The sequence below is a fragment of the Acartia tonsa genome, chromosome 4 (assembly GCF_053477335.1).
Source record: "Acartia tonsa isolate MP-2025a chromosome 4, ASM5347733v1, whole genome shotgun sequence".
Lineage (NCBI taxonomy): Eukaryota > Metazoa > Arthropoda > Copepoda > Calanoida > Acartiidae > Acartia > Acartia tonsa.
The window spans coordinates 17,939,629-17,959,884 of NC_137263.1; the positions used below are offsets into that span (position 1 = coordinate 17,939,629).

The following is a 20,256-nucleotide window of genomic DNA, read 5'->3' on the forward strand; positions in this document are numbered from 1 at the left end:
TTGTTTATTTTCATTATACACAAGCGTTCATGTTATTATTATCATAGTATAAAGAAATTTTAAAATGTCGTCTTTTACGTAAAATCCCTCGAGTGTACACTTTTCAGTAAACTAAAGAAGAAGGAAGGCATGAATGACAAACAATTTTAGTTTCTGCTTCAAATATTATCAAACTTGAGAATCACATTAAATTGTACGTTTTAGTGACTTTAAATTTAATTTAGAACCCATTGTTCTTAAAGAACAATATATATAGTTATTATTTATAACATAATAATTTTAATGGTAAAATCTTTGCCGGAATTTTCGTATTATATAATGTTTTTCTTCTCCTAAATCCTTTACTAGCTATTTAAGAATATGAATTAAGGTTTTACTTTGATATTTTTAAGTTATATTTTTCTCATTTATTTTAGTAACCTATTTTCAAAAAAATGTTATAAATAATGATTTTGTATCTTAATTTATTAGAAAAAGATCTCGCTATTTTTCAATACATATTAATACAAAATAATTATACATGAATTAGGTACAAAATTTCATATCTTTTGATATACTCTGCTTAAGTTTTATTTTAAAGAAGGATAATCGATCTAATATATACCCAGAAAATTACAACTGATTTTGGCCAGTCAGGTCCTATCCTATGCACAACATTTCTCTTGTTGTAATGAATTTAGTTAATTTATGAAATAGACTAAGATTTGTTGTGACCTTCTTTATTTTATTGCAAATGAGAAATTTTCATGTCCTTATTAATGAAAATTAACCTTTTCAGATAAAATGACGGTTGACCCATCACGTGAGCGTGCCCTCGCCGACTACAGAAAGAAATTACTGGAGCACAAAGAGGTGGACGCCAGGCTCAAGGACCTTAGAACACAACTGAAGGACCTTCACAACCAGTATGAAAAGAGCGAGAATGACCTTAAGGCCTTGCAGAGCGTTGGTCAAATTGTTGGTGAAGTTCTGCGCCAGCTAACGGACGAAAAGTTTATTGTAAAGGCAACCAATGGTCCCCGCTACGTGGTTGGATGCAGACGCCAGCTTGAAAAGAGCAAATTGAAGGCCGGAACTAGAGTTGCTCTGGACATGACTACACTCACTATCATGAGATATTTGCCACGTGAGGTTGATCCTCTGGTGTACAACATGTCTCACGAGGATCCTGGCAATGTGTCTTACTCAGGTATTGGTGGCCTGGGTGAGCAGATTAGGGAGCTGAGAGAGGTTATTGAGCTGCCGTTGCTGAATCCAGAACTCTTCCAGAGAGTTGGTATCACTCCTCCCAAAGGTTGCCTGTTGTACGGCCCTCCTGGAACTGGTAAGACTCTTCTTGCCAGAGCCGTTGCCAGCCAACTTGACGCAAACTTCTTAAAGGTCGTATCCAGCGCTATTGTTGACAAATATATTGGTGAATCCGCCAGGTTGATCAGAGAAATGTTCAACTACGCCAGAGACCACCAGCCTTGCATCATCTTCATGGACGAGATTGATGCTATCGGTGGCAGAAGATTTTCTGAAGGTACCTCAGCTGACAGAGAGATCCAGAGAACCCTTATGGAACTTCTCAATCAGATGGATGGTTTCGATGTGTTGGGTAAAGTTAAAATGATCATGGCTACAAACAGACCCGACACCCTGGACCCTGCCCTTCTCAGACCTGGTAGACTTGACAGAAAGATCGAGATTCCTCTTCCCAACGAACAGTCAAGAATGGAGATCTTGAAGATTCACGCAGGCCCCATCACAAAGCACGGCGACATAGACTACGAAGCTGTTGTCAAGCTAAGCGACGGTTTCAACGGTGCTGACTTGAGAAATGTGTGTACAGAGGCTGGACTCTTCGCCATCAGAGCCGAGCGAGAGTATGTGATCGATGAGGACTTTATGAAAGCAGTCAGAAAGGTGGCAGAAGCCAAAAAGTTGGAAACAAAGCTGGATTACAAGCCAGTCTAAACATAGTATTTATCTTATTAATATTGTGTGTATTTGCTATTTATTTACCTAACGATATCAATTTCATGTGTTTCAAAATTAATATCATTTATTTGTGAAATGATCTTATTACCAATGTTATGTAAACATTATGTTTTAATTGTAATATTTCTGTATTTTTATCTTTAGCTTACAAATAGAGATTTTTGCAAATTTTTGTTAAAAAAAGTTCAATGAACTTTAGATGAATTAAAACTAAAGTATCTTCATTCTTAACCTGTATTTCAGATTATCCTAAATGTGTCAATTGTAAGAAGATTGACTGAAAAAAAACTTAACAAAATGTCACTTTTATGTGGTGGTCCTGTTAAGGGCTTATTATGTGATATCACAGGGGTTTTGAGGGAGAGTAGCTCAACTGACGATGGAATTCCTATTCCTGTAAGTTATATATACCTATGTAATTATAGGATAAATAAACCAGAACAAAATATCATTAAGAAACAGTAAAAGCTTTTTTATTTAAAGGGGTGGTAGCCTTTAGGTATACCATATAGGGAAGGACGTCCAAGCTTTTTTTATTTAAGGGGGGGGGGTGGAGTAATTAGCCCTTAATCCCCCTCTCCTGAACGTCCTTGCTCACCCCCATATTAGTTTCTCCAATAAATGTTTAGTTTAAGAATAGATGTTTAACTGAGACAACTAACTGAACCAAGTGTTGGGTACCTTTTTGGTCTGCTAGCGAATTGTTTTCTGCTCTTTTGTAGCGATTTAACTGTGCTTTTATTTCCGACTCTATTGGCTGATATTCAAAGACCCTATTGAAAATCGATACACGGTCCCCATTCCGTGGGTAGAGTTAAATGTAGCTTGTTCTCCCTTCTATTCTTTTACTTAAATGTTTCTCCTTAAATGTCTAGGAAATATTACGTTTATAACTTTGAAATAATAACTTTGTTAGTTTTGTTTCTCCGTCTTTCGAACCTTACACACAAGTTTCCAATTTATATGCTTTTGAGATAGACTGGTACAACATATGAGCTGCATACTTAATCCCATATAACTAATTGTTTTTTTATTTCTCAGGGATCAATAGAAGCTATAACTAATCTTGAAAAGAATGGTGTTAAATGTAAATATGTGACTAATGAGTCCCAGTGTACTAGGGCAGACCTACATGCTAAACTTTTAAGGTTAACTTTTATAAATATTTCAATCCTAATATTGTTGAAAAAACATACATACAGTTGGGCTTGGATTATCTTCATATGCAAATATAAATATTAATTATGTAGGTATCTTATTTTCAAAAAAAAAGTTAAGTGACAATAAGTTTTATTTTAGTTTTCTTTCTGACACTTATGTTAAAAATATTTTTTAAATCATTGAAACTCTTTATTTCCCCCATTTGTTACCTAAATAAAAAAACTGAAATTTATTTTGTATAGATTGGGATTTTGTATGCCCGAAGAGAGCATCATGCCTCCTGCCCTGGCTGCTAAACAGTACATAAAACAAAATAATCTTAGGTACGTTAAAGTTGAATATAAAAGAAAAGTTTATAAATACTATTAATACAGCTGTTTTTGAGATCTTAAAGCCGTGCATATAAACATTACTATTGGATTATTTCCATTTTCATAGACTTTGAAATAGAAATGATTGCAATAAAGTAAAAGTATAGTTATTTATCTATAGCATCGTATTATAGACAGCTTTCCGCTGATAGTGAAATAAAAATTACAAAACTGGTAGGTATTAATTTTATGATTTATTTGAAGATTCGTGGAAAAGGCCACACTGGAAAATACTTCCCAATGTTATTACCAGGGATCCGGAGCCGCCATATTTTCAGAGCGGCTCCAGCTCCGGGGGTAGCTAAAAAATATCTGGAAAAAAAAGATTTTTTATACCGTGATCAAACTTACCCAATGTTTAAATCTTATAATTTGGAAACCCTTTTAAGTGTTTCAAGTCCAATTTTCTGAAAATTTAACTTTCAATACCTTCAAAAGTCAAAAATAGACTTAGAAATTATTTTTTAGTTTTTCTTGAGTTTAGGTAGGAGCCGGAGCCATAACAAAAACCAAACGGCTCAGCATCCATGGACTTTTTACGCTATTAATAATAATATTTACTATTTCTAAACAGTTTCCAGTCAATATTTAACCTCGGTTCCAGACAATAAAACTTGTTTTTCTGGGTTTACTTTTAGTTTCATACTTTTAATGGAAAACTTTTCTTTAATAGTTTATGATAGACATTTTTATCAACAAGATTGAATTTATTATTACTTGGATATCTTCAATCAGATATTTACGTTCTCCAGTAAAGTGAACCTTTTAGCGTGCTAAAATAACGATCACCCCCATCCCCACTCCTTCTTCAGGATAAACGAACCGACCAATAAATGACAGGGAAATAGCAATCCAAAATTGACGACAATTTTTCTCCTGTCACAATATCCACGTATATTTTATATCCATAGCATTAGCACAAGACATATTTTTATATGATATTATATATAATAGGAAGGGAATATTTTTCGGCCATTGACTGAACTGTGTTTATACTTAGTAGTGCAGCTACTCTTCAACAAATGTATGTCTTACCGACCGCTTGAAGTTCGTGATTAATTCCTTTTTATAGGTTTAGATGCAACATTAAAATTTTAATGTAAATGTTATGCTTTTCAGGCCCCACCTTCTGGTTCATCCTAATGTCTTGCCAGATTTTGAAGATTTATCTAAAGGTAAGTTTTTAAAATAATTTGTAAGGGGGGGTTGTAATTCAACCATCTTGTAATCAATGTATAAATGGCACTTAGAATTCGAATTTCATTCTGAAATTTTGCATGAGTAATCCTTGGTAGTTCTATTTTCCCTAAATCGAACAAAAAGTTGGGAAAAAAACGGCTGGCGGCTCAGCCGAGGCAAATAATCACGAAACCTATCTCCACATAATACTCTTTGCTGCTCCAAAACGTTTTCTAACGGTTATAGCCGGTAGTTGCTGGTACTAGGAATCTAAAAATGTTTTTTTGTATCATTTCACATGATTTAAAGCAAAAATATGTTTCAAAAAGTTGATTCCTACGTAATTTATGACAGATTTGCCCTAAAAATAGCAAAAAAAAACGGCTAAACGGCTCAGCCGTTAGCCGGTACTTTTTCAACTTTTTGTTCGGTTTAGGGAAAATAGACCTACCAAGGATTACTCATACAAAATTTCAGATCGAAATTCGAATTCTAAGTGCCATTTATACATTGATTACGAGAATTTTACCTTTTTTTGTGTGGATATTTTACATTGTTTTATTTAACTAAAAGTTTTCTGTGCTAATGCAGAAATATCTATCTAGATAGTCCTGTTCAAAAACCCTTGCTATTCTTTTTAGTAATAGTGAACTAAAAATTAAGTTTGTTGAAAACATTACCTATATGATTTTCTGTACAGTTTACTATTCCCTTTTAATTTAGATGATCCAAATTGCGTAGTTCTTGGGGATGCTGTTGATCTCTTTAATTATGAAAACTTAAATACTGTCTTTAGGTAATATTCGGCCCATATTTTAACTTATTTTTTAACTAATTTTGAATTTGATTGTTTGTTTTTTTTGGTTGGTCAGAAAGTTCAAGAGACTAAAAGTCCTAAATGTATCAGTTTTTGGTGATTTTCTTAGGGGGCACTTTTGCTATTTGAACCTAAATTATTTTTCAAATAAATTCACTTTTCGGTTTCGATTGGGAATATTGCCTTTGAAAACTTACAGAAATTAAAAGCAAGTGGGTATTTGGCGGATAGGGATATATTTTAATTTATATGTTATTTACCTCTTCTCTCTAGGCATGTTTGTGATGATTATTTACTATATTTTAGGCTTATAAAAGAAAAGAATTGTGAGTTCATATCTCTTGGCAAAGGAAAATATTACAGGTGAAACATTAATCAATTCATATTTTATAAAGATTGTTCATTTATTCTTATAAAGTAACTTTAAAGTTTATTCCAGTATTTGTTCGAAACCGATTCATAGCAGCTGGAATAAAACCGTTCTTAGCCATACTGATAAATCATTTAAAACAATTTTTTTTAATTAACACCATTTTAATCATATATGTTTTCATTCATTTTATTATCAGCAGGAAGTTGTCTATAATAAATACGACGCGATAAGATAAAGTACATGTAAGTCTGATTGTCCAGTAAAATTATTCAGGGAAGAATTTGTTTAGTGTTCTGGCAGGTTTTCATCTATTAATATATGGTATTGATAGCTGATCCCCCCCCCCCAAATGAAAAAATATAACCCTCCTTAAAAAAAATAGTGTTTAAAAACTTGTTAAAGCAATAAAAGATCTTTTTTAAGAGAAGATGGTTCCCTGACACTTGATGTTGGACCCTTCACAGCAGGTCTGGAGTTTGCCTGTGGTAAAGAGGCTGTAGTATGTGGCAAGCCTGATAAACAGTTCTTTAAGGTGACTAGAAGGCACACATGATGTATGTTCGGTGGGACGTGCATTAGCTCATGGGTGTATAATTTAAGGGGGGGGGGGTTAAACAGGTTAGAATTGTACTATAGGTTTTAAACTTTGAATGCTGATTCCTGTAACAGTTAGGTACGACTTAGAAATCGCAGCAACTCTATAATCATTACCAGAAAGTACGTATGTCCATTTAAAACAAGCTGATTTTTTACCTTTTTGACAACAAATTTTTGTATGTTAAAATTATCCTATTCATCTGATTTATGGAATACTGATTCTTATTACAATAAGGTACAATGTTATTAGCGAAGCATCTCAATAATCAAGTCCTAAAAATGTCAGTAAGTCCTTAAATAGTAGCAAATATTTAAGCAGTTTTGCAACAAATTTACTATAATTACAATCATTGTAAATAGACTTATGCATTTTTATTCTGTAAATATGTTCGTTTGTCCTTTGAATTGCTTGCATTAATGTGCTTTATTGTCATAGGAATCAGCATTATAATAAGATTAAAAGAAAATACCAATAGGAAACTATTGTGGATATTCAACTACCATAGGGGAAAAGTGTGGAGATTTAACTACTCTTGGGAAATATGCGTGGATACTCAGCTACTATTGGGGAATTTATGGTTACTCAGCTGGTATTGAGCCAAATTTTTTTTTGCATAACTACCTAGGCAGTTATTTGTTAGTTAATTAACACTATACCCTACTTTCAGGCTGGCTGGGAATCCATGAATTTATCTTGTGAAGAGGTGGTGATGGTTGGAGATGACATTATTTCTGATGTTGGTGGTGCCCAGGTATAATTATGTTCTTGGTTTTTTGAGATTATCCAAAATTATTCCTTCAGTAGGTTACAATAAGTGGTTGAAACGTTTAGACGCTCAACTTTATGAATCAACCAATCAAAATTCAATAAAGCGCTCAAAGTAATTAAGCCAACGAATGAAAAAAATATTAAACCAAACAATGTGTAACATGACTTCTGTAAGGTGCTTTACATTACTTGCTCTCGTTTATGCATTGCCCTAAAAAAATATTCTTCAATTTTCAGAAAGCTGGTATTCGCGGAGTGTTGGTTAGAACTGGAAAATATACTTCTGCTGATGAGAATCATGACCAAGTCAAACCTGATCTTATTGTGGACAATCTTGCAGCTCTGGCGGATATCATCATTGCTCACAACAAAACCTTTTCGTAAAAATTGGCAAGGAGTTGCAAATTCTGAATCAAGAGAGAAAAAAGGAATACATTTCCCAATGAAACGTCGTAGTTTTAGAATTAAAAATCTGTGATCTTATTCCGATTTTTCAAAGAGTTTGTTTTAGTCCAATGACAAGAGAAAGAAAAGTTTTTAATCCGGTAACATGTGTTAGGTTTAAAATTATGGAGAGAAGGGATAAGTGTGTCGTTTTTATATTTCTTCAAATTTTTCACAAGGATTTGGAATTTTTCCTAAAAATTGGCAAATTGGTTACTTTTGTGGACAATGGCAAATTTTCAATGTTTAATTAAAAACTACCATAACCGGCGATGGTGGCTTTAAATTCGAAATGCATTAGGTACAGATTATTAAAATGATTTACGTAAGATTGGTAAGGTCATTTCTGCAATATTTATTGAATCAGACTCAAGGATACATTTATTTTCTAAGAAAAAATAAGACAATACTTTTAAAATCATTTATTTCACATTATAACATTACAGATTACTTCAGCTTAATTATTATACAGTTTTGTTTAGTAACTTAGTAACTAACAGGTGGAAGCCAATACTATTTATCTATATAAAAGATAATTTTAATTTATAATATAGGTAAACATTTTATCAGGGGTGTATATTTTGCAAAATTGACCCGGAAGGGGTAAAAATAATAAAAAATATGATGTAAGGGGGGGGGGGGAATGAAAAAATTTAGAGAAATGAAAACTTTTTTTCCATTTTTCTCTCATCCTTGTTAAAAAAAAATAAAATAATGTGTGGGAGGAGGGATAATATAAATAGAATAAAGAGTTTTTCAATTTTTTTCAATTTTATCCCTTTCTTGCTTGAAAAAAACCAGGAGGGAAAAAAATAAAAAAAATTGCAGCAGGGGGAAAAAATGAATCTTGTGCAGAATATACACCCCTGCATTTTATAAAAATTTAATGCATAAAATAGCAATTATTTAAAAACCGAAATTCTTTGGATAAGAGTAACAAAATAATATATTTATAGGGTTGAAAAATTTTAATCGTTCAAAGAAAAGGTAATTATCTGTTAATTCTGACTAGATTTTAAAATCTCACTATTCTGTACTCTAAATAGAGTTAAGGTGTGAGAATATTTACAATTTCATTTAGACACTTTGGCAGCTGCGCATATACTATTAATTATTAACTTACAATTAATAACATAGAAAATAAAATTTACAGTAACTTGTTTTGTATTTAATGTAACCTAAGCTTTAGGTCTATGTAATATAAAGAAAGATCTTTTTAACTCAAACTTTTACTTAAATATTAATCCTATTTTGTTAAATTGTTTTGCAAAAAAACAAGGTTGGAGTATATCAATTACATATCAATATCAATCTCGTTAACAAAGAATTTAGTACATATTTAGAAACATCCTAGAAAGCTAATAAAATTCTCATAAAAACAGGTATTATCATATTTTTTGAATGTAATAGATTGCGACATCTTTGCAATGTACAATACATTTTAAACCTTATTTCATTTTTTGAAACTTTAATTTCGATATCGATATGCAAATCCCATCCACCTAAATTGTTTCTATGGCGACCAACTTAATATTATTTTTTGCTCAACTATAGTTGTTTGTAAATATTTTTCAATGAATTATGCCTCATAGTTTATCAATTGGCTTAAATGAAAAAAAAGATTGATAAGCCAATCCTTATCATAGAAAATAAAACATAATTAATAATTATAGATCCACACTACAATGATAGTTGTTACACAGGAAATGATATTAGTTGTACTACTAACTACAGTCGTGGTTGCTGTGCTGGATAGTTCTTGTGCTCTAGTATTGTCTACTGAGTTGAATATATCATCAAAAGCTTGAATATCAGCTGATGGTATCCAGGGTTGTCGCCCCCTACCTCCATCTCCCTTGTTGGAAAAGGAGGCCTCTTGTGAATTCTAGAAAAAAAATAATTTATTTTAGACTAGAATATAACTAGTTTAGTTTTTTTTGCATTAGTTTTACCAATACACAAAATATGAAATAATTTTTATCGCATCGTATTATAAACAGCTTTCTGCGGATAAAAAATTAACAAATATAAGATTAAAACCAGTTTTTTTAGCCCCAGATGTCTAATGCACGGGCTAAAAAATTAGTTTTAATCTTACGATTGTACATTGTTATATATTCGTCGAAAACTGGATATAATACGTTGCTATACATAATTTTTCAGTATGGCTAAGAACCGGTTCTAATCCACCATAAATTTAACGGTTTCGAAGCGATACGAGAAAAAGGTTTAATTTACCTTAGGTGTCTCAACTTGCAAATCTTGTGGAACAAACGGCTCAGCAACAGGTGGAGGTTGACGTGGTTCAACATTCTGTTGTTGCTCCAGCCTGTTCAAATTGTCATTGCCAGCTGATTCTTCCACAGGATCTGCAACACTGTTGTTTATGCTTGTCCAGTCCTCCTGTGGGTTCTCAGGGTCTTGCTGCCTAACAATGTTTGCTCCTGACATACCATTTGTGGGACTACCACTAGGAAAATAGGATCCTTCCTCGTATCTATACAAAAAAAACTGATAGATTTACTTAAAGGGGAAAGGAAAAACAACATATACTTTTGCAGCATGCTCTTGTAATAGAAAAAACCTCTTAATTTCACAGACTATTTAAAAGACGCAAAAATTTATTTTTTTATTTATTATAATTGAAAACAATTTCTTTACATATTATACCTGCTTTCATTGGGTAAACTATCTTCAACTCTTGGTTGCTTCTTTTGTGGCCGTCTATAGATATCACAATCTCCTTCTAGCGGCCTGCAAAATAATTTTCATTAAATCACGGGTTAATTTAAATTATGGCATGCATCATTGAAACAGATTAAAAGACATTCTCCTCAATATGAAAATCCTGAGAACTATCCTATTATAGGATAAAAAGTAAGATTTTTTTTCTGTATCTAAAGATTTCGATAGCTGCTGAACTGAGTTCTCTATGTTATGGAAACTTCTTAAAGGTCCCTGGATGGTTTTAGGCTATTTAATTTTTAAATATAAGTTTATTTTTAGGCTATTTTCCTACTTTCCATACTAAGAATACAGCGCTCCTAAACGCTAGCAGCTCAATACAAAACAATAATAATAATAATATGGTGGATTCTTAATTTATAAGGATTAGGTATAATTCTTACTCGTAAGTTTGGCACTGTTTAAGTAGGAATCCGAGGGCTTTGTTCAACATTGCTCTGGCAAATCCAGACGCCTCGATCCCAGTTTCACACCCAGTTTCTAAATATTATCAGTTTAATGAACAAATTAATCCTCATATTAAATTAATAGTATGTTTGTCTGTCTGTGTCTGTGTGAAGTTTAAGATCTTGCTAACTATCGTCCGATATGACTCTCCTTTACCGCAAAACTTCTTATATTTCTTAGAAAGGTTTATAACTATTTAGGGGGAGGGTACCTTTGTCCCTGGAAACCCCAAGTCCTCCAAAAAAAAGAGTACTCTAGGGGCGTAGCGGCTATTGTTGAAATATAATATCATAAGAATAATCTACATTTTATTTATTTTATCCCTCCTACTACCACACATTTTTTTAGTTTTTTCACCAAGGAGGGGGTGGGGGGAGAATGGAAAAAATGTTTTCAGTTTTCTTAATTTTTACATTTTTTTTCCCTCCAACCACTTATTTTTTTATTTCCCCCCCCCCCCCCCCCCCCCCTGAGCCGGGGATCCCATGTAGAATATACACCCCTGAAGTATTATACCTGAAGTACATGGACACTTCTCTGTCTCTGCTATGACACACTCTTTGAAAGAATGGTGGGTGCTGAAAAAATATTCCAATTAATATCAATTTTATGTGGAACTTGTTATTAGATACCTAATTAACTTTAGATTGACTATTTTGTTAGAATTGATTATGTTAAAAACTACATAAGTTTTATGTTTTTAATTATTCTAATTAAATTTCAGAAGAAAATGGTGAAAGCAGAATATTTGGTCGTCGATTCCGGTGGATTTATTGTTGGCAATAATCTGTGGGAGATTGGCACTCATGTTATCACCTTAAATGAAGTCATCAACGAGATAAGGGATAATGCAACTCGTCGAAGAATTCTGGTAGTTATTACTTTATAGTTTTATCCAGTTGCTTAACCCCCCAGGGGAGGGTTGGGGTTGTCAGTAAATATCCTAAAACCACCTTCAAGCAATAATAAAGCTTTTATGAAAAGTAGAACCCGTTCGAACTAGTATTTTCCAAGATCATTAGCTTCAGACCAAAAACAGTACTACTACAGTGTTCATGCTTTCTTACTCAATAAGTGTTTTATAAATATTAAATTTCCATACTCAATTATGTTGATTTAGAAATTAGCCATCCCCTGGCATTGCATACCTACTCAACATTTTGTTAGATATTATGTATGTCAACTTCTGAAGTTTATTTTTTTTGTCAGATTTTTTTATTTTTAGGCACTTCCCTATCCTCTGGAAATACGCAAACCCAGCGATAAAGCTTTCAAAGTTGTGTCAGATTTTGCCAGAAAAACTGGTGACTATTCCACATTGTCTGCTGCGGATCTTGCTGTACTTGCTGTCACTTATGACTTAGAAGCACAACATTGTGGTACTGAACATCTGAAAACAGAGCCAACAGTTAGCAGGACAATTAACTTTTACAAGCCATCAAACGCTTTACCAGAGGGAGATAAGAAAATTGCTGGATTCTACCAACCAGAAAAAGGTGATTCGAAGAAAAACAAAGAGAATGACTTTTCATCTTTTTCATTTTGGAGAGAACCAATCCCAGAAATTCCTCTTGATCTAGATCTTGACAGCCTTACCCTAACAGATGATAAACCAACAGATTCATTTCAGTGTCCACTTTCACATGAAGAGCTGCAGAATTTAGATTCATTCCTGGAAGCCAGAAGCTTTATTTGCAACTTTGACGTGTGTCAGGTAGATGCAAGTGTTGCAGGACTACTGGACTTAACAACTGCCAGTAAATACAACAATATTCTCAGATGGTTTAATCATATTCAGTCATATGGCACTATCGAGCAAACACACAAAGTTTCTCTTGACAAAATATTCCTAAAGATAGCCGAAGGATTTGATTTCGCCATTGATGAGGTTATAGATGATGGTTGCGAAGCAGTGTCATCTGACGAGGGTGTAGGTTTCAATGAGTCAGATGAGGATAATGAAGATGAAGAAACAGATTCTGAGGATGGGGATGATGATGGTAATGATGATGATGGATGGATTACTCCTGGCAATATTAAAGAAATGAAAGACAAGATTCAGGTGATTAAAAATATTCTTTGTATAAGTGGGAGGTGGATCAGAGAAATGAACTCTTAACCCAGAGAGTTTGGGAACTATGGGCTATTTATTATACTAGTCCCCAAAGTTTTATAATAACCTTTTCTTATTTGTTGGCTTAACAACTTCGGGGACTTCAGTGAATTTTGATTGGTTCGTTCATTAAGTTGAGTGTTGAAACAATTCAATCACTAATTTAATCTACAGAGGGGTTAATTTTATTTATCATTATTTGGCCTTTGTCTTATCCCTTTAGATCACTGCCTTAACCTCATATTTTGTCAAAAAAAGTTTTTCTTTAGTGAAAATAATATAACCTTTGAGGAAGGGGGCCCTTTTTATTGTGATTTTTATTTTAATACATTGCTTGAATTATAATATTTTTATCTGTTTTTATTTATATGTTATTTATTTACAGGGCTTGGGAGGAGACGTAGAGGAGGATGTGGTAGTAGGATGTATGACCACTGACTTTGCTATGCAAAATGTCCTTAAACAAATGGGTCTTCATATCATTGGCTGTAATGGAAGGATCATTAAGGTTAGTAAGAATATTTTTATTTTTGGTAGGAAAAAGCAAACTAAGGCATTTAAATTAATCTTTAACCTTGCCTATCAAAGCCAGAATTTGTAAAATATTTTTAGACCATTGTTTTGCCCATAAATATTTAGTTGTACGTAATGAACTTTAAAAATTGTAGCTAATAAGTTGTTTACAATCCTAATTAGTATGATATTGTTTTAGCACACCAAAACTTGGATCCTGCGTTGTTACGCCTGCTTCAGAACAACTCCAGAATTAGACAGAAAATTTTGCCCCAAATGTGGAAACAAAACATTGAAACGTGTGAGCGTATCTATTGATGAAAACGGAAAACAAGTTGTTCACATTTCCACTCGTCGGGAGCTGACCGCCAGGGGCAAAAAGTTTCCTTTGCCAGCGCCAAGGGGCGGCAAGCATGCCGCCAACCCGCAGTTGTTCGAGGACCAGCGTATGCCGCAACAGCGTATTACAAAGAAAGCTAGGATGCGCAATAATCCTCTGGACGGGGATTGGATTGCTGGAGCGTCACCCTTCACAATGAATGATGTAACAAGTAAATCTGCCTTAATGGGTCTTAGGGGTCCAAAGAGCAGAGGAGAGGCGCATCAAATCGGCCACTATTGGGATAGAAAGAACCCTAATGCCAACAGAAAAAGAACTGGCAACAAAAAAAAGAAATCCAATGTTTAAATTTTGTTAAATTTTTAAATACACCCTTGACATTAAGAAGTGCTTTACTATGCTTTATAAAATATAGAGAAGACACTACAAAAGGAAATATTATTTTTTTTGGCTTGTTATAATGTTATATCCTACAGGACTAATTCTATTCCAAGTTTTCTTTGTTGCTTTAATGGAAATTTAACTGTCAATTAAAAAATAATGTTTAACAATGCTTGCATTTTTGCTTCCACCGGGCACTACATACTATCTATTAAAGATATTTTTTTTCAGACTGTGCAAAGTTGAAAAATATGACTGCGGGTGAGGTGGTGTTCAGCATTGCCAATGGTTATGATGCAGATATGTGGGATGACTCCCTACTCATACGCCAGTATGAACGAGCTTGTGAATCTAGCAGGTCAGGCCAATTTTAAGTAGTACAGTAAGAGATATAAGTTTTCCGGAATTTTAATGTAGGGAGTAGATTTGAAATCTGCATCAAATTTTAAGGATTTTTTATAAAATTCGTTTTTTTGTAAAATTCTTTATCTAAAAGCGAAAATACATTTTGACCAATAGGATAGGTGGATTTTAAACTACCTGCGCTCTAATTGGTTGAATGATGTACGACATCCAATCAGAGCGCAGATTTTTTTAAATCCACCAATCACAGATGCCAAAATTAATTAACTTAATTTGTATCTCCGCTTTTAGATAAAGAATTATACAAAAAACGAATTTTATAAAAAATCCTTAAAATTTGATGCAGATTTCAAATCTACTCCCTACATTAAAATTCCGGAAAACTTATATCTCTTAAAGTACAGCTGATCTTTAGTTACGATTTTTCCGTCCTTTGCGACGTATGAGCAATGACGACATTTTAACAAAAGAAAAAAAATTTTTATGTTTTTACAAATACTAAAACATACTTTCAACCATATTCCTTAATTCCTTAATTGATTTAGAAGATAATTCTGTAAAACCTCAATTATTAAGTTAGGCAGCACAGTAAATATTTAATTTATATATCTCCGATATATATCCCCTCCTACTAAATGAACAAACTGACCAATAAAGAAGGTCCATATTAGCAAGCTAAATGACGACAAAGAATTTCCTGTCAATATACCCACAAATATTCTATATCCAATATTAATGTATTAATATTAACCTTGTTAAGAAGAGAGTTGAAGCGAAGAAGAAAGGAAGCTGCTGGAAAAAGAAAAAGAAACTGGGAGCTTGGTGACGGGTGTAGAGTTGTGTACGAGAATGATGGGCTGGAGTATGAGGCAACTATTGTCAAGATCACTTCCAGGTATATCATACTTTGGTTAGGTTAGATAACTTTGGGTATAGTAGAGTAGCCCCGCATGGTTAGGGCAAACAAAGCACCCATCGTCGTTATTTTAAATTTTTCAAAAATATGAGAAAAGGGATGCTCTGAGGGAAAGCACCGGAACTTTTTCCTCTGTAAAGAATGATACCAAGAAAGGTCTAAATAATAATCATAAAAAGCATAACTCAAATGACATATATCTCGCCTCTATGTTTTTGTTAAACGGGACAGGATAACAAAAGGTAAATAAATCTTCCCTACACAATCACTCGCTTTTTTTTACTTTGATTGCATAATTTATATTTTTGCTATGTGGATTAAACTTATTAACATACTATCCGATGAATGTCTAGAATTGAACTGATCATTTGGATCATGAAAAGAAAACGCAGTAGCGGGTTTCGCCTTATTTCCACAGTAGCTTTCGATAGGTTATTTTAGGTTAGGTTAGGTAAATGTTAATGTTAATGATTGCCCCGCAGGGACTAGAAATAGGAAAAAGCAACTATTAAAATAGGACGAACCCGCTACTTTGTTTTCTTTCCATGATTCAACTCTTTTCTAGGAAAGCAACAGTACGCCTGCATGGTTACAAGGAAGAGCTGGAGGTACCCGTAGCTGAATTAACAGACAGTCTTGGCCAGCAGTACATCCAAGAACAAATAGTTGAAGCACAAATGGAGGTAAAGTAAGAAAATTTTCCCACAACCCACTTCCACGTCTTTAAAGTTTTAATTAGGTATCATACGCATCTGCATTGCACTTTTCATTATTTAAACTTATTTTGATGAAATTATTTTTTTTTCAGGAAGTAAGCGAAGACCCTTACACTGAACCCGTCAAAGTGGGCAAACCTTGCAGAGCATTGTAAGCCTCATTTTTTATATTATTTTTTTATTTATTCCCAAAACAAAATTTCGGAAAATCTTTATTTTATTGAAAATTGGTAGCTTTGTTTTAACAAAGATTTTTTTTGACCCGAACGTGTTAATCTTGACCTAAACCGCGTCACAACTAAAGACGTTAAAAGTTGTAACTACTGCTTCTATGTCAGATGCTCTACATTTATAGTAAGAGTAAAGAGAATGGCCCAATAACAACAACTCATCATCATCATGTGTCTGCAATAGTTAGGGTGTTATTACTACTAGTACTTTACGCTTTAAACCGTCCCACAGGCTTTAAAAATATTATAGAATAGGTAGTTAAAACCTTTTTAAATCTACATTACATAAAATACAGTGATTTTACATTGAAATATTTTAGTTGGAGCCTGGACGGATCTGTGTACGAAGCAACCATAGAGTCCATAGATGATGAGAAGGTTACAGTCAGGTTTATTGGGTATGACAACTCTGATACTGTACTGGCAGATGAACTACTAGAGTCCAAGGGACAAGAATGGAGAGAACTGCAAGTTGAGGTCAGTTTAAATAAAGGCATTGGGGGGAAGGGGTATAAAAATCAAAGGAAAGTCAGTTATTTCTTGAAGGGATTCAATAATTTACACTTCAATTTATTTCTATGAAGTACCTATGTAAAAGTTCTAATGATTAATCATATTCAGGATGCTAAGCTGGACTTCGAGAAAGAAAACAATACCTTCAATGTCGACCTTGACAAACTCATTCAAGATAACTCTGACATTCTTTCTAAACTTCCATTAGATAATTTATCTCTTGATGACGCTAGTAGTGAGAAGAAGAAAAGTAAATCCAAAAAGAAAGAAGAGAAAAAAGACAAGTCATCCAAAGAAGATAAAAAATCGAAAAGTGATAAAAAGAAAACCCGCACAGAATCTCCGAAAATACCATCTTTCCAACCTGACATTGAAAAGTTAATAAATGGAGGAGGCGGCCCAATGCCAAGTTCCTTTCCCGGTCTTCCAGGTGGCTTACCTGGATTACAGCCTGGTCCGATTTCAAGCACTGGTCTTCCAGAATTGCCCAACTTCCTGGGGATACCCACACCTTTACCTGACCCAACTACCAGCTTTTTACCGCCAACTGTAAGTGGCATGTCTGCTGCTGGACAGATACCAATGCCTGGAACTCTACCTGGAATTCCTTCCATGACTGGGCTTCTTGGAGGGTCAATGATGGCGCCTCCACCTCCTCCAAGTTTTGATATCATGCAGTCTTCCAATCAAAAGGTATAAAACATATTTTTAGTAATGCAGAATTAGATACGTCATAATTAGAAATGTCTGCTTTTTATCCGTTCGCAAACAATATTCGAAGTACCGAACACATTCTGTTTTCATTAAAGTTTTTTTTATTTTAGTTGTTACACTCGATGTTGATATCTTGGTACCTTGCTGGCTACCACACAGGGGCCTACCTGGGCAGCCAGCAACAATATCAACTCAACCAGGCAGCACAACATACAAAGAAGAAGAAAAAGAAAGATGTGATGTAATTATTATTTGAAATGTGATATTTTTAATGGTGTACCTAAAATAAACCTATGGCATTAATAAAGTCTGTATTTATTTTATTTATCTTATTTCTGTAGAAATTTTTTTTTAGGTAGCTGCTGCAATTAATATTAAATCCATGAATTGTACAGCAATATTATAAAAGAAATGGTAGAAATTTGTATTAGTAAAGCTTATGATTGGGCAAGGGCAGGATTTTATTTATTTAAATATTATTATTTACACATTCGTTTTATCTAGTAATTGCGAATCGGTATGGAATGTTAAGCCAAGCTTAGAAACATTGAAAATTAATTTAGATAATAACATAGACAATTTGTATTTGTTTGGTAATTACAGACCGACATGGTCATTGTTCACCTGTAGAGTAGCTTCACTATAATGAATGTAAAGTTACCAGCAAATTTGAGTGTGAGTTGAGTCTGTATCTCCTCTGACCATCTCCATGAGTGTTGTATAATAATCTCCACAGTAATCTGGATGCACAGACTTCTCCTTCAGGCAACCAGCATGCTCCAGGTACTCTAAAATGAAAGAATATTGGGGTCATGTGAAGGAAACGAAGTTGCGTGTTTCGTCGTATTTCCACAGTAGCTTTTAAAAGATTAAGATATTAGATGATTGCCCCGCAGTCTTAGCTAATTTACCCCGCAGGGTTAGAGACCAGCTTCTACCAATAACAAAATTAATTCGGAAATAAATCACGAAACCTATACATGTTTTTCAGCTGTAGTTTGGGGACAACACATCGTAAAATTGACGACCTCTCCATTTGCCCCTAAAATATTATTTTAGATTTATTTCACTTGTTGGTTAAACCTTATTCCTTGTTAAAGACCCCCACAGGGACTAGAAATAGGAGAAAAGCTACTGTAAAAATATGACGAAACCTGCATTTTCGTTTCCTTCATAGACCCGAATAATGATTAGAATGCTTATTTATCGCTTCGTATTATAGATAGCTTTCCGCGGATATTAAAATAAAAAAATATAAGATTAAAAACCAGTTTTGTTAGTCCCCAAGGCTCTGATAAAATTGGTATTTATTTACTTTAGCGATTTTATTTTAATATTCGTGTATTAGTTAATATTAATAGGATTCCAAGCCATTCTAGTAATTGATTTATTTGTTTTCAATAAACAATTTTAAGTTACATTAACCTACGATCCTTTTCCCCCTAATTTAAAGCAGTAGGTAACGTTTTCTTTTACTGTAACCGATTTAGGCCCTGATTTTCAGGGAATATACCAACTATTCATGTAGGAGTGGAAATTACTTTTTGTCAAATTTCAAATGCTCGGGTGTAAGTCCTCACCAAATCTTGGGGCAAAGCCACAAGTAATTTACATTGTATTTTAAATCAAATGAAACGGTAACAATTTAAAAATCTAAGCTGTTTTACTATTGGTAGTGTAATTTGTCAAAGCTTCATTGAAAAGCAGATATCTATCGATCTATAGATGCAAGCAAAGACTATCCTCCTAGTACTATGCTTTAAAGATATTTTCTTTTACTTAAAATTTCTTTTATATTTTGTAATATTACTTATGCTTAGAAATTTGAAGGTCAGATCTGTTTGGTATCGAATTGGTCATATTATACAACACATATACATATATTAAATTTGCGCTTTATTCAAGGAGCACTTTAAGTAACCCTTCATCTAGTTCGAGTCTTAGTTCAATTTAAACAATATTTTTTTTCTCAAAATGCAGCTTAACTATCTAAAATGTCAAAAATTACAACTTCCTGCTAATCTGAAGTCGCGTCACAATAAAGAAAACAATATTTCAGGGTGTCAAATTTTTCTCTTGGAAAGGCCGACTACTAACTTTAAAATAGACTAAAACCTGACAAGGCAGTATTAATCAGTCAGTCTAGCGGTTATTAAGAGCTTACAGGATGTTGATATCCTTCTTTTTCTCCTTTAAAATATATTAAATTTATTAAGTGGTAAGGTGTGTGTTCTAGCAACCAACTAAATAGCGTCAGGTGGTCAAATTTTAAATAGAATACAGTAACTTTAGAGTTCTAGCAACCATTAAATAATCATGTGGTCATATCTTAAATAGAATACAGTAACTGTAGAGTTCTAGCAACCAACTAAATAGTCAGGTGGTCAAATTTTAAATAGAATACAGTAACTTTAGAGTTCTAGCAACCATTAAATAATCATGTCATATCTTAAATAGAATACAGTAACTGTAGAGTTCTAGCAACCAACTAAATAGTCAGGTGGTCAAATTTTAAATAGAATACAGTAACTATAGAGTTCTAGCAACCAACTAAATAGTCAGGTGATCATA

At 33.5% G+C, this 20,256-nt stretch overlaps 5 protein-coding genes across 7 annotated transcripts in view; 4 read left to right on the forward strand and 1 right to left on the reverse strand.

The window, feature by feature from the left end:
- Window positions 1–217: 217 nt before the first annotated feature.
- On the forward strand, window positions 218–2,227 carry LOC145316325 (26S proteasome regulatory subunit 10B). Its single transcript, XM_080156761.1, has one exon. It carries the CDS (start codon window positions 784–786, stop codon window positions 1,957–1,959), a length of 1,176 nt encoding a protein of 391 aa, XP_080012887.1. The 5' UTR covers window positions 218–783; the 3' UTR covers window positions 1,960–2,227.
- On the forward strand, window positions 2,192–11,617 carry LOC145316326 (phospholysine phosphohistidine inorganic pyrophosphate phosphatase-like). Of its 2 annotated transcripts, none has more exons than XM_080156763.1 (10): window positions 2,192–2,379; window positions 3,025–3,131; window positions 3,387–3,467; window positions 4,635–4,690; window positions 5,418–5,490; window positions 5,818–5,874; window positions 6,308–6,416; window positions 7,150–7,233; window positions 7,488–7,795; window positions 11,409–11,617. In XM_080156763.1, exons 1-9 carry the CDS (start codon window positions 2,281–2,283, stop codon window positions 7,632–7,634), a joined length of 813 nt encoding a protein of 270 aa, XP_080012889.1. In that variant the 5' UTR covers window positions 2,192–2,280; the 3' UTR covers window positions 7,635–7,795; window positions 11,409–11,617. The 2 variants fall into 2 exon arrangements, with proteins under 2 accessions (XP_080012889.1, XP_080012888.1); XM_080156762.1 differs by having other exon boundaries at window positions 7,488–7,750; window positions 11,454–11,617.
- Window positions 9,221–20,256, reverse strand: part of LOC145316324 (uncharacterized) — a 98,594-nt gene continuing 87,558 nt past the window's right edge. The window contains exons 5-10 of the mRNA XM_080156760.1: window positions 18,347–18,473; window positions 11,403–11,464; window positions 10,823–10,919; window positions 10,365–10,448; window positions 9,933–10,191; window positions 9,221–9,579 (exon numbers count right to left, since the gene is read on the reverse strand). Of these exons, the coding sequence (XP_080012886.1) occupies window positions 9,355–9,579; window positions 9,933–10,191; window positions 10,365–10,448; window positions 10,823–10,919; window positions 11,403–11,464; window positions 18,347–18,473 (854 nt within the window). The 3' untranslated portion in view covers window positions 9,221–9,354. The remainder of the gene's footprint in view (window positions 9,580–9,932; window positions 10,192–10,364; window positions 10,449–10,822; window positions 10,920–11,402; window positions 11,465–18,346; window positions 18,474–20,256) is intronic.
- On the forward strand, window positions 11,582–14,465 carry LOC145316322 (RNA-binding protein NOB1). The gene is made up of 4 exons (XM_080156757.1): window positions 11,582–11,757; window positions 12,112–12,948; window positions 13,385–13,507; window positions 13,712–14,465. Exons 1-4 carry the CDS (start codon window positions 11,617–11,619, stop codon window positions 14,198–14,200), a joined length of 1,590 nt encoding a protein of 529 aa, XP_080012883.1. The 5' UTR covers window positions 11,582–11,616; the 3' UTR covers window positions 14,201–14,465.
- Smn (survival motor neuron) lies at window positions 14,459–17,992 on the forward strand. Of its 2 annotated transcripts, none has more exons than XM_080156758.1 (7): window positions 14,459–14,591; window positions 15,357–15,491; window positions 16,078–16,195; window positions 16,321–16,379; window positions 16,779–16,935; window positions 17,080–17,664; window positions 17,796–17,992. In XM_080156758.1, exons 1-7 carry the CDS (start codon window positions 14,485–14,487, stop codon window positions 17,928–17,930), a joined length of 1,296 nt encoding a protein of 431 aa, XP_080012884.1. In that variant the 5' UTR covers window positions 14,459–14,484; the 3' UTR covers window positions 17,931–17,992. The 2 variants fall into 2 exon arrangements, with proteins under 2 accessions (XP_080012884.1, XP_080012885.1); XM_080156759.1 differs by having other exon boundaries at window positions 14,468–14,591; window positions 15,360–15,491.

Excerpts from the sequence above, each read along its gene's own strand:
- Smn (XM_080156758.1), top strand. The coding sequence starts at position 14,485 with ATGACTGCGGGTGAGGTGGTGTTCAGCATTGCCAATGGTTATGATGCA. Across the intron at positions 16,380-16,778 it reads GGCAAACCTTGCAGAGCATT|TTGGAGCCTGGACGGATCTG; the intron begins GTAAGCCTCATT and ends GAAATATTTTAG. Across the intron at positions 17,665-17,795 it reads TGCAGTCTTCCAATCAAAAG|TTGTTACACTCGATGTTGAT; the intron begins GTATAAAACATA and ends TTTTTATTTTAG.
- LOC145316325 (XM_080156761.1), top strand. The coding sequence starts at position 784 with ATGACGGTTGACCCATCACGTGAGCGTGCCCTCGCCGACTACAGAAAG.
- LOC145316326 (XM_080156763.1), top strand. The coding sequence starts at position 2,281 with ATGTCACTTTTATGTGGTGGTCCTGTTAAGGGCTTATTATGTGATATC. Across the intron at positions 3,132-3,386 it reads CTACATGCTAAACTTTTAAG|ATTGGGATTTTGTATGCCCG; the intron begins GTTAACTTTTAT and ends TATTTTGTATAG. Across the intron at positions 7,234-7,487 it reads CTGATGTTGGTGGTGCCCAG|AAAGCTGGTATTCGCGGAGT; the intron begins GTATAATTATGT and ends TTCAATTTTCAG.
- LOC145316322 (XM_080156757.1), top strand. The coding sequence starts at position 11,617 with ATGGTGAAAGCAGAATATTTGGTCGTCGATTCCGGTGGATTTATTGTT. Across the intron at positions 11,758-12,111 it reads CAACTCGTCGAAGAATTCTG|GCACTTCCCTATCCTCTGGA; the intron begins GTAGTTATTACT and ends TTTTATTTTTAG. Across the intron at positions 12,949-13,384 it reads AAATGAAAGACAAGATTCAG|GGCTTGGGAGGAGACGTAGA; the intron begins GTGATTAAAAAT and ends ATTTATTTACAG.